This window comes from Wyeomyia smithii, chromosome 2, assembly GCF_029784165.1.
Source record: "Wyeomyia smithii strain HCP4-BCI-WySm-NY-G18 chromosome 2, ASM2978416v1, whole genome shotgun sequence".
In the NCBI taxonomy this organism is placed as follows: Eukaryota; Metazoa; Arthropoda; class Insecta; order Diptera; family Culicidae; genus Wyeomyia; species Wyeomyia smithii.
Window position 1 is genome coordinate 25,307,048 of NC_073695.1, and position 15,703 is coordinate 25,322,750.

A 15,703-nucleotide genomic window follows, 5' to 3' on the forward strand; every position below is an offset into this window, starting at 1 on the left:
AGTAAGCTTGTGCAATGTAAATCAATTTTGGATTGGGGGAAATAATTTTCATGTTACCCTTTTGGCACTACTCCTAATTTCCCTGAGACTTTCCTAACCTCTCATACACTCCAGATCCTGTCGACTATCCAAAACCTTGATCAGCTTATGTATTTTAGTTGGGCGCCATTTATTACTTGGTCGGTGGAGGACCTACCAAAACTAAACCTCGATCGCTGGGCAACACCATCGGCGATCTAGTGAGGGTGGGCAACACTAGCCTCTTTTAAACGGCTAGCACAGCCGTGAGCTGCTTTCTCGCTCTCAGGGTCGGCTCTGACATCGAAGGGCTGATCAAAGAATTGGATGTTCGGGCAATAAACGGACAATTGTTAATTTTAATACTATATTAATCTGCTATCCACTTACACGATCGCAAGTTTTACTGTGCCGGCCGGGCTTTCACTGCTGCTTCTGTTGCTTCGGGTGCTGACGATGCTCGTTGCTGCTGGACTTTTATGCTGCTTGGCTCGTTCACGCAGCGGTTAACGCTGCCGCTGCCTCTGCTGCCGTTGATCGGACTCTGCTGCTGTGGCTGGGTACTTGGGGAACGGTTTATTCCCGCTCTAATGGGCTAGGGGTTTACGCTGTCCCATCTCCGGTGCGTTTCCTGGGCGGAATAAGGCTCTCGTGGCCTAATCAGCTTAACCCGTCCCGTGAAACCGGACCAAGGGAGTATTTGCCGCCAAGTCGGCTGCTGGTAACCGCTTACTTCCGATCTGTATCTAAGATACAATTCTGGGTCCTGATTCGACAATTTTCCGAAAATTAGCACAATTTGCTTCACTGTCGTAATATGAAGAGGAGTATCTTCTTTTTATTTTTAACTATCTTGAACTTTATTTTAAGGCCACTTAACGATTAGCACATTCGACCTTTCTCTGATGGTAGCACAGGTGTAAAAGGCCTCTACTATTCGTTGGACCCAGTAGCTTACCCCAAATTTCCCCTTTTTTTCTTAGTATAAATTTCCCATTATAACGCCGGGAGCATTCTTCTGACAGCCTACTTGGGTGGTGCATTTTATTCAGCAGCATCAGGGTTGCGTGTCGAGTGGATTTTTTTCTAACTGTTCTACGGGAGTGTATATTTAATTTTAAACTATCCTACTTTTAGCTTTTAAGTTTTTTTAATAACTACTTAACAAAAACGTATTTAGACAAGCAAAATGAGCAAAGTGCCTCAACGGTAACAATCTTAATTCCCCCATTGTTAGGGCAGCTCAAAGGTTGTAATTAGCAACCGATTTTGAACAGCAGAATGCTTTTTTGAAGGCAAATAAAAAAATAATTGAAGATTAATAATTTTCTGGCATCAACACAAGCAGACATTCTGTGCGGGATGCTATCAAATTCTGTTGTAGTTGTCTAATTTTTACTTTCACTTTATTTAGTAAACCCCCCACTGTAGGGGCAGCGCAAAGGCTGCGATCAGCATAACCGACATTGAATAATTAACTGCCCTGTTAGTACGCATTCACAAAAGCAGTTAGTCCGACTATGCAGAGCTAATATGAAGTCGATTCAATCAATCAGCATAAACAGAATTTCGTCGTCCCCCAGCTGCCAAGTTGCAACATGATGCAACACGCAACAGCGAGCAAACGAAATCGCTTGATGTTACAAACCGCAATAAGATACGGGTTAAAACCGTTGCGTGTGTGAGAGCACCATCGGTGTTTATTCGCTGGATACACTATCTACTGTCTACTGAACGCAATAATCTGCTTACATGCGACATGGGGACGGGAACATTTTCTTCAACCAAGCTGCACAACACGACACAAAACATGTTATTTTGTTGCTTCAATGAGAGTGCTATCGGTCCGGCTCGACAAGAAATCATTTTTGTGCATCCGTGCTACGAAACTGAGGAAAAACTTTAGAAACTGAAAAAAGAGGTGGAGCTTATCAAATGATCTCTCTGAGCCGGAATGAAGTCACACATATTTTTCAAGTTATGTCGATCCACCACGTACAAAAAATGATTCATTCCTATTTTCATCCCTATATAAGAGCCTGTTTCAGCCGGAGCCGCTCATAATAGTTCTGAACAGCGACGACAGCAGTCCTCCCTTAGCAGCAGCGGGAGCGAGCAGTGGGTACCATCGATAGCGGAAGCGGCCACAACTGTGGCATGGCTGTGGATAAGCGTAGCAGTTCCAGCGGATCTCACCATCGATAGCAGCAGGGCCAGCAGATGCAGTTACAGTGGATACCAATGGCGGCCACAACTGTGGCATGGCTACGGATAGTGTTGCAGTTGCTCAGCAGTTAGGCCAGCGTATAGCGGCCACAACTGTGGCATGGCTATGCATAGCGTAGCATCAGACAGCGACAACAGCAGTCGTCCTTCCTTAGCAGCAGCACTAGCCCTGTGGTTGGTTACCACGTCTCAGGAGCAGCGCGGTTTTTCTCAGCGTGTGTCGCCAGACAGCCATTATTCACCCCGTGTTGGGGCAGCATGGAGATTGCCATCAGGAAATCCAGTTTTGGAAATCAAAATGCCTTTTTGAAGGCAAATAAACAAGACATTGAAAGTTAATAATTTTTGTCAACGCAAGCAAGCATTCTGTGTTGGATCCTAGCAACTTAAATCTGTCGCACCCGTCTAATTTACTGAATGTGAAATAGCTTCCACAGTGCATGTTGTCCGTGTATCTTAATTCCCCCAATGTTAGGGCAGCTCAAAGGTTGTAATTAGCAACCGATTTTGAACCGCAAAATGCTTTTTGAAGTAGAATACTTCTTTCAGGAAGTTCGGCTACATAGGGATGTGAAATGAAAATCTAAAACCGAAGAAAGTGAAAAATACGTCCAATTTCAAATGCTAATAAATCGGTTAGTATTCGATGGATTTTCTTCGTTCTTGCAGCAATAGATTGGAAAATCTTCTAAGATTCATTCCAAAATAAGATAATTGTAATTCTATTATTCACACTATTGTACTATTGGAAATAGTCAAGCCTTGTTAAAACGAAAAATTCGACCTCTGATTGGTAGTTATATGATTGCTTCTCAAGCACGGTCGACAGAATCATATACCTTGCAATTGAAAACATGCTATTTGGCCTATATAAGAGCCTCAGTTTCAGCCGAAGCCGCTCATAATAGTTCTAGACAGCGACAACAGCAGTCGTCCTTCCTTAGCAGCAGCACTAGCTCTGTGGTTGGTCACCACGTCTCAGGAGCAGCGCGGTTTTTCTCAGCGTGTGTCACCAGACTGCCATTATTCCCCCTGTGTTGGGGCAGCATGAAGATTGCATTGAATTGAATTTACGACAACACAAGCAAGCGTTCTGTGTTGGATCCTAGCAATTTAAATCTGTCGCGCCCGTCTAATTCACTGAATATGAAATAGCTTCCACAGTGCATGTTGTACGTGTATCTTAATTCCCCCATTGTTAGGGCAGCTCAAAGGCTGCGATCAGCAACCGATTTTGAACCGCAAAATGCCTTTTTGAAGACAAATAAACAAGTAATTGAAGGTTAATAATTTTCTGGTATCAACACAAGCAGACATTCTGTGCGGGATGCAATCAAATTCTGTTGCAGTTGTATAATTTTAACTTTATTGAGGTAACCCTCCACTGTAAGGGCAGCGCAAAGGCTGTGATCAGCATAAGCGATTTTGAATAACAAACTGCCCTATTAGAACATCCTCACAAAAGCAGTTAGTTCGACTATGCAGAGCTAATGTGAAGTCGATTCAATCAATCAGCATGAACAAAATTTCGTCGTCTCCCAGCTGCTAAATTGCAACATGATGCAACACGCAGCTGCGAGCAAACGAAATCGCTTGATGTTACAAGCCGCAATACGGTTAGGGGTTAAATAAAGTATTCTACTTCAACCTTGCGGTCGTGGCTTTGCACACAACCCTCCTGTGATTTTTTACCGCCGACGAGAGACATGGACCGCAATTGCTTACAATCCAAAATCTTCGCCTGTGTTTCTGTATTTTTGAAGCAACCGGTTGCGCTTTTTAGGATACACTCGACAGACAGACTCGAATCGGTTATGACACCGTCGATCTCCACGTCTCGTGCGGGTATGTAAACGCGATACTCGCGTGTGAAGAGCTCAGAGCAAGCGATAGCATTGGCCTGTGTCAGATCACTGACCACCACACGGAGCTTGTTAGGTCGGACCTTGGAAATTTCGGTCACGGCCTTGTACCCCTTCGTCAGGTCTTTTGAAATTTGCAGTATGTTTAATCGCTTTGAATTCACTCCTGCCTTTGGACGAAAATAAACAGTATAGCTGCCCTGTTGAGATCCGTCCGGGTAAAGCCTGGGGCGAGGGGGGACTGGAGAATGAACAGGGGAGGGGGTAACAGAAGGGTCAGGGTCAGGGGGGTTCGGGGATGGTGGCACGGGAGGCGAGGGATCTATATCCATCGCGCTTAATGTAGCGCACTAGCGCACTTGCGCCGACAAGAACACGTACCTCTTTACTTCTTCCTTCCAGCAGTGGTTGTCCGATCGTTCGAAGCTGCACCCAAAGCAGCCAGCGGCACCAGTACAGCAGCACCAATACAGCCACCAGCAGTGAGCCGGGTGTGAGATCACTCAGCACAGCGACACGGACTCGACTGTCAACTGATGGCCTTGAATAAAACACTCTTTTGTTTGGCTATTCGTACACACGGACCGGATTGTAATAGAACCACTTTGCACGTCCGTTTCTGTCGAGTGTTCGACGCGGAATCAAAAGTCGAACTGTTATCGTTGCAATATATAATTTAGGATATTTTTATTCTCTTCATTCTTATTGTTTTTGTAATATTGGAAGATAAAATTGTGTTGATAAAGTGTTGGATTGGTAATAAATTCTTAAAGTGAATTTCAATTTCGATGAAGGGCTAACATTTTCTTGAGCGAAAAACAGTACACCTCAAATTCGAACAATAAATTCAAAAAATTGATCTTTAAGATCTTGAGAAAATTACGTTTTCATTTACAACTTTTATCTATTGCAAAATTTTCATCCTTACCGAGGCATTCACTTTATTTTATAAGACAACATTAGAGTTATTGATGAATTCATAAAAAAATATCAACTTGGAATGCAGTTCCAAACATATACAAAACTTCGAAACTTTCCAGAGTTTGTAACTACATACAATTATTTATGTTCCCGTCGTCGGTCAATGGGAACCGTTTCCCGGCAGCAGGAAAGTTTCCCCAGCTAGTTCGAAATGTTCACTTTTGTTTCATGTCCTTCTCGCTGAAGCCGGCACCATTCGTACCATTGTTCCTCTCAAGCAGAGAGCCAGCAGCAGAACTCACCGCCGCAAACTAGCAGATATCTAATTGACTAAATTCGCTTAGCAATTATTTCACCACATACATTTTAATTTGAATCTGTTCGAGCGAAAACGATGTGCGCCCACTCTGAAGAAAAGTTTGTTCCGTTTTTCTCCACTCACGGACCACTGCGCTGCACGCAAATATCCCCACCATGCCTCTATGCGACCGCAAAAATAGTTCCGAATCTCACCGAAAATGTTTCCAAGCTCCCTCTGCATATTTGGTTACCCGTTCGGGTTCACACACATGCACTTATTTGTAGAGCAAAAAGCACCCGCGCCATGAAGAGCACATTAGAGTAAATACCATTAGCAACAGTAGTAGTAACACAGTAGTAGCTGCGGCAACAGAAACGAACATCCACAGTTCATATATTAAAAGGTTATGCGCAAATTCTGCCGGCGAGTTTCATCCGCCAGAAAACCGTCCCTACTGGCACTGTCTATAGGGGACAAAGCGTGGACACACGAAGTCCTCCCGCAGTCGCCGGCGAACCGCTATATGCCAGAAGCATTAGTTTTAGTTTCATTTTAATTCATTAAAATTTTAACATCAAAAGATTTTCTCTCACGCCTCGATTGTTTTGGACTCCACAACGTTCGGGTTCGGCTACTGGCACTAGAGTTAGAGCTTTCACCACATTCTGCATCATCCGCCGGACTCGAGAGCGTACAGACGAGAATTTCCTAGGAACAAGAGTTCTAAGTGTACGGAACAGGACTATCGACTGTATAGAGTGGGTTTCGGGGTAAGAAGGTGCGAAGAGTTTCCAAAACTTTTGCGTTCGTGTCGCGAAGGGTATATTCAGCCGCAAAATTCTTTCACTAGGCAGAAGCAGCTAACGTTTTAGTGGGATTGAGACGTTGTACAAACAGACACATCCAAGCGGTAATCACTCACAGTCCGAGATGGTTTCGAGCAAACTTTACCAATTTACCCCATACCACTCCCCGAGCGAGAACGCCAGAAAAGCTATAGATGCAACTGAAAAGCTGCTGCTGCTGCAGTCTCCAATTCGGCTGTGGCTGCGGTGGCGGCGGTCGTTGCGGTGGGTGCAAAACTTGCGCACTGTGCGGTGCCGGTGGCTTTATTTATCTTTCTTCCATCTGCACTAATTTTCGCCTCAGCACTAGGCAGGACTAGTACTTGTACAGCAGCTTCGAGTCGTTTCCTGCTTGAGCAGTTTGAGGCCGCCCGAAATCGTTGTTCATCAATTTGCTCAGGTTTACCTCGGAAATCCGTGCTGAATAATGGAAATGTGAATATGATTGCCAGTAAGTGACTGCCGGGTATCTACTGCTGCTTGCCAAATGGATGCTTTTCATTAGACAAACCGAATCCGGCGCAGGTACTGGCGGGTAGTGTTGCTGTTGAGAGCATTCTCGCCGAGTAATATTTCGAGCGGAAGCAAGATTGCCCCGGTGGATCGTATGAACGATATGTCTTCCGTAGTTCTGTCCGAAAGGAAGTGGAGTTTTATGAACTTTTAATTACTTACTACGATTTGATGAAGTACTCACATTAAATAAGAATTGCGTCTTCATCAAGGTAAACCATATGAAGTGAAACGAAGCACAGCGCAAAACGCCTGTCACGTTTGAAACGAATAGAGAATGAAGAATTTTTTTTTCATATGACCTAGCCGCTTAGTGAAAATTCTAGAAACATAAAAAAATAAAGAACTTTCTCTCTGTGCTTTAAATGTAAACCGTTACAATCTTAAGGAAACATCAATTCTAAAATGGGTAAAAGCAAAAACCAATTTCATTCTATACACCGCCAACCAGCGAAACAGTTCAGCAAGTCATCTCTATTCAAAAGCTGCTGCATCTTTCGTACCCGTGTGATTCCGCTAATCAAGAACTCACGCCAGGGGGCCATCGCTTGCAAATTAGATCCCCGGCTGGAAAGCCCTGCTGCGCGCACTTCCGCCGTTAACGATAAAGTTAGCCGGGAAACTTTGATTCTTTTTCCACTCATTCGTGAAATCGGACCGATTGAAAATAAAGACCGCCCAGGAGACCAACTGGCCGCCAGCAGCCAGAGCGACCCACATTCGGTGAACCCCAGAACATCACCATTCGGAAATTGGGGAAAATTTATTTTTATTGCAAATTAAAAATTGGATCAATAAATTTGCATGCCCGGATCGGATTCCAACCGAGCCGGGTCCATCTGCATGCCGATCCGTGTAATGGCTGCAACGCAGGACAGCTTGTTCGCGCGTTGCATTTCCCGGCTGTTTCGCCGCCAGCGGTGTTTTTAGGGTCGGCTAAAGTTTGATCATCTAGCTAGGAGCATTTATTTTTTTTCTACCCATCTTCCCATTTGAGTCCGATTTGTCTTAGGGGGCACTCGGGAGGTATGGGAGGCTGAGAGACAACAGAGCGTTGGCTTGTGTGTTCCATGTGCAGCCCCAGGCGAATAAAAGCAACTTGTAATCGATTTTGCCGTGCACCGAATCCAGTTTCAATTTGTAAAGATTCGAAAGTTTGTATGTTCCGTCCTCCCTTTCTTGTGTATTGGATTCTTTTTTTTTTTTGCTGTCGGTGAGCACGATCCTGCAATTTGGCTGCCAGTTGGCCGTAGCATCGCCGGCAGGATATTTTATTTGTTTAGCGTTCGCTTGGGTTACCGATTGCTGCTCTGGTGCTTCCTACCATGGCAAATGTGTCCCTTCCAGGACAACTGCTGCCAATTTGTCACCGGGTTGAAAATTTTCTTGTTGCCGTTTGGCTCGCAGACTCTAGGGGCCAGGCACAGTGCAGTCCCCGGTGTCCTGTTGGCGAAAAATGACTTTACTCTAGCAGACTGGGCCCGGTCGGAAAAGTGCGGTCGATGCTATGCTCTATGTGTGTGTTTGTTTTTTTTTTATTTTGTTCAATTTTTATCCAACTCCATCACAATTTGGAAACTGAAACAATTCCGTTTTTGTGTATGTGTGTGTGTTTTCACTGTGTATCTGGGCAAAATTGGCTTTGTTTGATTGGATTTTCATGCACGTTTGGTTAACTTCAGACACTTTGGAAAACCTAGCGGTAAAGTTTTGCCACCATGACGCTCGAATCGCTTGCGTTCGTTGAATTACACGACAGAACTGACAGAAAACTGCACTAGCTTATAGTGTTGGTTTTTTTCGATTGTGGAATAACCAAATATTTAGACAGTTTTAGGGTCTTCAATGATTCTTATGTACTGGTCTTTTTTCAATAGGAGTTCAGAGACACAGTTTCAGTCACATCAGTGATCAACGTCGAAATTAGTAAACCATATCATATATTGAAGACCAAGGAATCCTTCACATCAACCACCAGTATCTGGATCCTCGGTAGATCCTGGTATCTGAGTCTACCGAGATTGGGGGTGCCATATATATTATAAAAACTTACGAGCGATACCGGTTCCTTGCTGTCTTTGGGCATTCGACCACCAAGAATTAGTTTGTTTAAAACCGTGTCCGGGAGAAAAATGTACCAAGCGATCGAATGTCTTGAAAAACTTTATTCGAGAGCGTTTCTCTGTAACAGTAGTGGTATTGGCAAAATAAAGACAGCCGACAGAAAAAAATATTTAGCGACTATAACGTCGCCCTCTAGTTCCCCATACACGAATGTAACATCCGATATGCAATACACACATCGCTCATTACACAGCTGCTCTATTGCCGAGTTTGCTTTTCCTTGCGCTATCGGTAAGGTGTTGCGTGTTATTTTTCTCGTGACATTACTGGACAAAATCATAATAACGCGCGCGGGCTATAATAAATAGCCCTCTATAAGAGGAAACTAGAACATGCTTGAACGGGCTCGTTGAAATGATGAATAAGCTGATAAGCTGAATAAGCTGATGACCAATGTCATAAAAAATGGGTAACCATTTTACCATTTTATATCTAGCTGAAAATTTGCTAAAAATGAAGGTGTAATTTTGTGCTATAACTGATTTTTTGACACACGAGAAAATTTTTGAAAAAAAACATATGTAAAAATTGTATTGTAGTTTAAAAATATTTCTGGAACAAGAAGGGTTTGTTTGGTTGGTTTGACGTCTTCGGTAAACTTGTGGATATTAGCTTTATCTTTCCAAAAAAAATATACACCGTTATATTTCAGAAGAAAATAATTTACAAATATGCAGCTTTATTATCCCTTTTTGAAAATCGATATTTTTTACGAAAACTTTAAAAGGTTAGCTAAACATTGAAGTTTGCCTGTTCATGGAAAAATGATAAAAAAGTTACCCCGAACGATTTGTTTGGTTGGAACGATGTCTTCAGCAAAGTTGTAGCAAGTAATTTTTGTCCTTCCAGAAAAAAATATACATCATAACACAAAAAAATAAGAAAACAACAGAAAAATGTTTTTTAATTAATTATCTCAAGAACCCACTTCATAAAAGCTGAATGTACGAAATTAAAGCAATATTAGATGTACTGATAGTTGTTTGAGCTTAGAGAAATCAAAACTAAAAAAAAAAAAAATTAAAATTGGAAAAAAAATCTTTTTTAACGATTTTACTCTGCATTTGTTAGTAAGAACAACAAAATTACTTTCTGCAATACACTGGATTCTTTTTTTACGCGATTGATGCGTGCGTGCAAAAAAAAAGCGTAAAAAAATCACAAAAAAATTACAAAGCGTAATTTTGAACAAATCGCGTAAAAAAATCGCGTAATTTGGAGCAAAACGCGTGAAAAAAAAAGCGTCGTTACAAAATCTTTCGCTATGTGGTAAATGTATGTGTGTGTAAGTGTGTATGTATGTGTATGCATGCGTATGTGTGTGTATGTTTGTGTGTGTGTGTGTGTTACATCTTAGCTCATAAACAATATTTCCCATGTTACATATCGCGTAATTTCAAGAAAATCGCGTAAAAAAAATCGCGTAATTTCGAGAAAATCGCGTAAAAAATCGTGTAAAATAAAATCACGTAAAAAAAGTCGCGTAAAAACAGAATTCAGTGTATAAGCAAAGCACTAATCAAAACATTTTGGTTCAGAGAATATTTAAAAAAAAAATTTCCCCGTTGTGAATATTTTTTTCGGAGAGACAAAATTATTATCAACAGTTCAAACTTATTCTTATTACTTTGAAAATATTTGCAATCATCAATACCCTTTTACATGAACCCTTTTCAAAAATTAGTCGTTATTCAATAACAAAAAAAAATACCTTGAGCACAATAATGACAATCTAAACATATGAAAATGAAGTTCTGTCTGTCTGTCTGATCCATATAGATTTGGAGATGACTGAACCGATCGGCGTGAAAATTTGTATTTAGAGATTTTTGGTGCAGGAGAAGGTTCTTATGCTGGCTTGAGTGAGACTCCTCCCTCTTCTGGAAGAAAGGGCTCCCATACAGATGAACACAAATTTCTGCATAACTCGAGAACATGTGAATGTTTCAAAAAGCAACAAATAATTCTATGGTAGTTTGACAAGAATAGGCTTCCATACAAACAAAACACAAATATCTTTATAACTTGAGAATAAATTAGGTATAATTGGAACTAAATTTGGCGTGTGGAGGTTTACGGGAACAAGAAATGTTTATGTGGTAGATCGACACCCCTTCCTCCTCTAGCAGGAAGGATTCCTATGCAAATGAAACACAATTTTTTTTATAACTCAAGAACAAATCAAACAAACGGAACTAAATTTGGATGTGAAGGTTTTTGGGGGCAAGAAATTGTATTATGGTGGTTCGATACCCATTCCCTTCTCTAAAAGGAGAGGCTTCCATACAAATTAATACAAATAACTCAAGAACTAATCAAGCAAATGAAACCAAATTTGGAAAGTGAGGATTTGAGTGCACAACGTTGATAATGGTTTGACGCCCTTTTAGACGTAGGAAATGAAACACATATTTCAACCAGTTTTTCCGGCTTGAAATGATCGGGATGACACACACTTTCTTCCTTCTCAAACGCTTTTACATGAAATTGAAAAATAGCTTTTACATGAAAGAGAAATCTACCATCAAAAGGACATATTTTGCTTTCATGCAATGCATATATCAAGATGGCTTGACAAAACACTTTTTTTTTACTCTTTCATCACCAATATTTAGTGGTTAATTTGTGAGTTCGAAATCCAATTTATGATAATTTGTGGTAAAGTGGTTTCCGAGAAATTTTCAAAATACTACAAGTATACAGCCCTAGGGTTGTATGAAACGGTGACGTGGAACTAAACACTGTAATTAGGGGATTTTTTGTTACAAAATATACAGAGTCTGCAGACAGAATCAATGTGTTTGCTCAGCGACTATACGTATTTTTATTTCCAGCCTCCCATGGAAATCAATTTTTGAAATATATTCAACAACACTCGCAAGAATATCGTTTATATCTGACTATATTATGCCTGTAGTATTTTTTTGTGCAAACAACATGTATTTGACAAGGCACAAGCATATCGTACTTGTTGAAGAAGCACCAAGAATTTCTCGTAATGCGTCAAAGTCAAAATTACCTATAAATCCTCAAAAACCACATCCAACAATACTCACGTTAGCATAATGAATGGTTTTGTCTGTCTGTGTGTCTTACGTTATCATAATTAATGGTTGGTTCGATCAACTCAAATCTATAATATGGATCTTACTTTCAATATAATATGGAAACCCTTACAAAGGTTCATTAATTGGCAAACATAAGAAGATATTTTTAACAAAATTATTAACAAGTTCCAGCAAAAAATCGTAGCAATCCACAACTACATTTTTGTTTTTTTTTGGTTTTAGCTTGACAATTTCATTTACCTTTTAATTTTTTCATTTACCTACAACTACATTGCATTGCATAGCATTGCAGTTTTTCTTCGATTGCACAAGTATAGAAATGTATGAACAAAAGTGTACCACTGCAATACGAATAGTACTGCTGCAGTACGAATAGAAGTGTACCGCTGAAATGTACGAATAGAAGAGTACCGCTGCAATCATAGACGACTAGAGACCTGCGGTTCTTCACTCCACTGGTACTGTTGCTTTTACTGGCATGTTTTCTTTCAAGACATCAGTTTTTATTAGGTTTTGAAAGCAGGTTTAGAAATTGTTCAAGAATGAGGATTATTTCAAACTTTATGGAAAACTTTTACCTTCGGGACATCATATTGGTCTAAGCTTATGGAAGTAAAAACAAATTGACCTATTGGGACGGGGAGACTCTGTCAATTTTTATTTCGATATTGATACAGAGAATATCACAGGGAACGGATGGTGTCCATTCACGTCGTCTGTGCTAGGAATGCTCGCATGTAATTGGTTCATTATTCGCGTAAATTTGTTATTGAAACTTTTCATCAATTTTACCGCTTAGCAATGAAATTTGAGTGATAACTAGCATATTACAAAATTGTTATACATTTTATCTATCCAACAACATATTGGTTATTGTTATCCATCATGTGGTTATACTGTTATTAACGTTTGAAATCTGACGTAACATTTGCCAGTTTCATTTCCAATTTTACAGAATGCATCCCAGTATAGTAAACAAAGACGTAGTCCCACGTCAAAACTGAGTCAAGCAATCTTGAAACATGACTTTTCTTCAAATGAATCGTACAACGATGATATATACATCAATCGAAAGCTCTTAATTTGTGGTTCACGAAAATGTAATTTTTAAAGTCATAATTACTAGAGTTTGTACAGAAATTTGTGTTTTATTGTTTACGTAATTCTACGTTCTGTTTATTTGTTGATGACGCTGCTAGCCGCTAGTGGCGTTGGCTGTTTGCGGTGTTTGTCACTGCTATACTGAGCGTGCGTGTGGGGAATATGGTAAATATCGAGATTCGGGGAACTAAGCCAACACACTTGCTATTATAGGTAGCCCAATAGGCGCAGAATGGATATTAGGGTGGAACAAAAAATAAATGTTAGCTCCCATGCCCTTTTCGTGTTCCTTATGGGTCCCATAACAACTGTGTAACTTTTCAGATCGATCGGCGAAACGCCCGATTTGCGCCCGATTTTCAAAGTTTCCATACGATTTTATATGGGAAAATTCCCTAGAGATGTCAAGTTGGCTCTTAAAAAAATATCAATACATGCTGCTTGTAGGAAATTTTTCTGGGAAAAAAATAGTAGGAGGGTGGTATTTAAGACACGACCGCATGACGTTGACTACCGTATTCTTTTATTCCATTGAAGCAAATAGTAGAGGGAATTGCAACGCTTCTTTTACAAAACTTCTGTAACAAAATTTCGAGGCACTGAAAGGTACCAGTTGCCGATTATTCTCGTTTACTGGTTAGTCCGTCCAGAATTCCAGCCATTTTAGTGTTTTGCATAAGCCATTTATTACTAACAGCCACCAGCATAACGGGTGAAACCGGCACGAGATGACCGGTACTATTTTGTTTATCCTCCGTTTTGCTGCTAACACCTAACCTGCTAACACCACCATCGATCTGAAAAGTTACACAGTTGTTATAGAACCCATCCCGGGTAGACAAACAATTTAACAACCAGCAAAGAAATGACTATCAGCGCGAAAAAAATTTCTTCGGCGGCGCGTCGACTCAAAATCATCGGCGGCGGTGGCGTACGTAGAAGTGTAGGCGGCGGCGGCACGGCGTGGCGGCGCACAGGATTAGGTGCGAGTTATTTTTCAAAAAGAAGGTATTTGGTGGAAAAAGATTAATAAATCGGAGAAACCGATTAGTGAAAGAATAGAACCTTAAGGAGTATTCAGGTAACCACGGTATAAGATGATGGATCCGCCGCCGTAAAATATCTTTGAACCAGGCTAATTTTGGGAAAACTGTTGTGTGCATACAACGCAAACTGGATTGCTAGAACCGAACCTGCTCAACGGAAATTTGGACGGCACGCCCTACGTTTTCTTCCATGGCGAAATCCGCAGCAGTTACCGGTATATTTTGATCGCTGTGAAAACACTGCAACAAAAACGTTTTGATACATAGACTTCCTTTGGCTACTGAATCGCTCGGCTCCCAATTGCTCTATAGGCCTAAACACAATGGAAACGTTGTGACAGTTACCCCATACATTTTCTGTCAAATTAACATCAACGCAACGTATCCATTGTGTTTGTGCCTTATGTCAGCTAGCTTTAACGTAACGTGGCAGGTTTAGTCTATTTCATCATTCTCGGTAGCAACGTTCAAGCAAATTCTCCGTAGATGACAAGCTTAAATGTTTTTTAAGTTTGTCGTCTGTATATATTATTAGTAATAAGTAGTTTATTTTACAATTAAGACCACCACCTTTTGCCTGGTTACGTGCCTTCGATATTCGTATTACATGCTTGAGTGATTCATCTAACAGTTTTCAGTTCTCGAAAAAGTTGGTTTACCATTATAAAAGATTTTGAAGAACACACACAAATATTGTTGCAATCATTTGTTGCAAACTTGAAAAAATTGCTCTTACTCCTTTTATAGCAAATTTCAGCACGAAAAAAGCAAGCTGATACACATAGGTACATGAACGATAGTTATAACCAGAAGTACAGCGTAAAACAATGTGGCCAGCTTAATTAATTACATGTTTCTTCAGTTGTATTACAGCTTACACGCAACATGTGGTAGCGAACTATATCCCATACCCTTTGTATCATAAACGTTTGTTCCACTTTCGTTCTAAGGTGTATTCGACTGTATAATACCAAAAAACCGGTATTCGGCATTCCGATTACTAGAATACAGCCTTCAAATATCGCTCTTAGCTACCAAATCAATAAAGCTTCATAGCAGGATGAATTGTTATCACCTCCAAAATTTCAAGAAATATGTCGCGAATTCTATACTGTTTGGAGTTTTTACTTCAAAACTTACGAGTAAACAACAATTTCAGTAGTTTTGCTACTAAGATGAGCAATCCGACTGGTTTTGGTACATTTTTTACGCGGTCGTTATAGAAGTTGAAATGAGCTATTCTCATATCACAGCTTAGTTATTTACCCGTGCATTGTCTCGATGCGTGAATTGAGTATATCTAAAGTACACACTCGAGGCTGGTTTTCAAAGTTATTTATGTTGACACTGCTGGTGAAGCCAAAAAAACGTACTGCCACCGCAGGGTTGATTTCCCTGGGCGATAAAACGAACTGCTTCTGGATTCTAGCGATTTTTCATGTCCAAAATTAGCATATGTCACATAAATAGCTGGAGCAGTGACTCGGCGCCGGGATTTCCGTCAACAGAACATTTTGGTTGCGAAATGAATTTGACCCAATTGCCGGTCGGCTTGGAACGGGAATGGTTTAAAACGGTCACGAGATGCGTTCAGGAAATCACAATCGGCTTTGTACATGCAACAATATCACAAAGCTCGAACTGTTCTTAAACATCGTTGCTCGTACTTTCCTTCCTG

General features: G+C 40.6%; 1 protein-coding gene across 1 annotated transcript in view; it reads right to left on the bottom strand.

Moving 5' to 3' along the window:
* Window positions 1–421: 421 nt before the first annotated feature.
* The window catches only part of LOC129719534 (uncharacterized), a 102,301-nt gene continuing 87,019 nt past the window's right edge, over window positions 422–15,703 (bottom strand). The window contains exon 3 of the mRNA XM_055670929.1: window positions 422–574. Coding sequence (XP_055526904.1) covers window positions 422–574 — 153 coding nt within the window. The remainder of the gene's footprint in view (window positions 575–15,703) is intronic.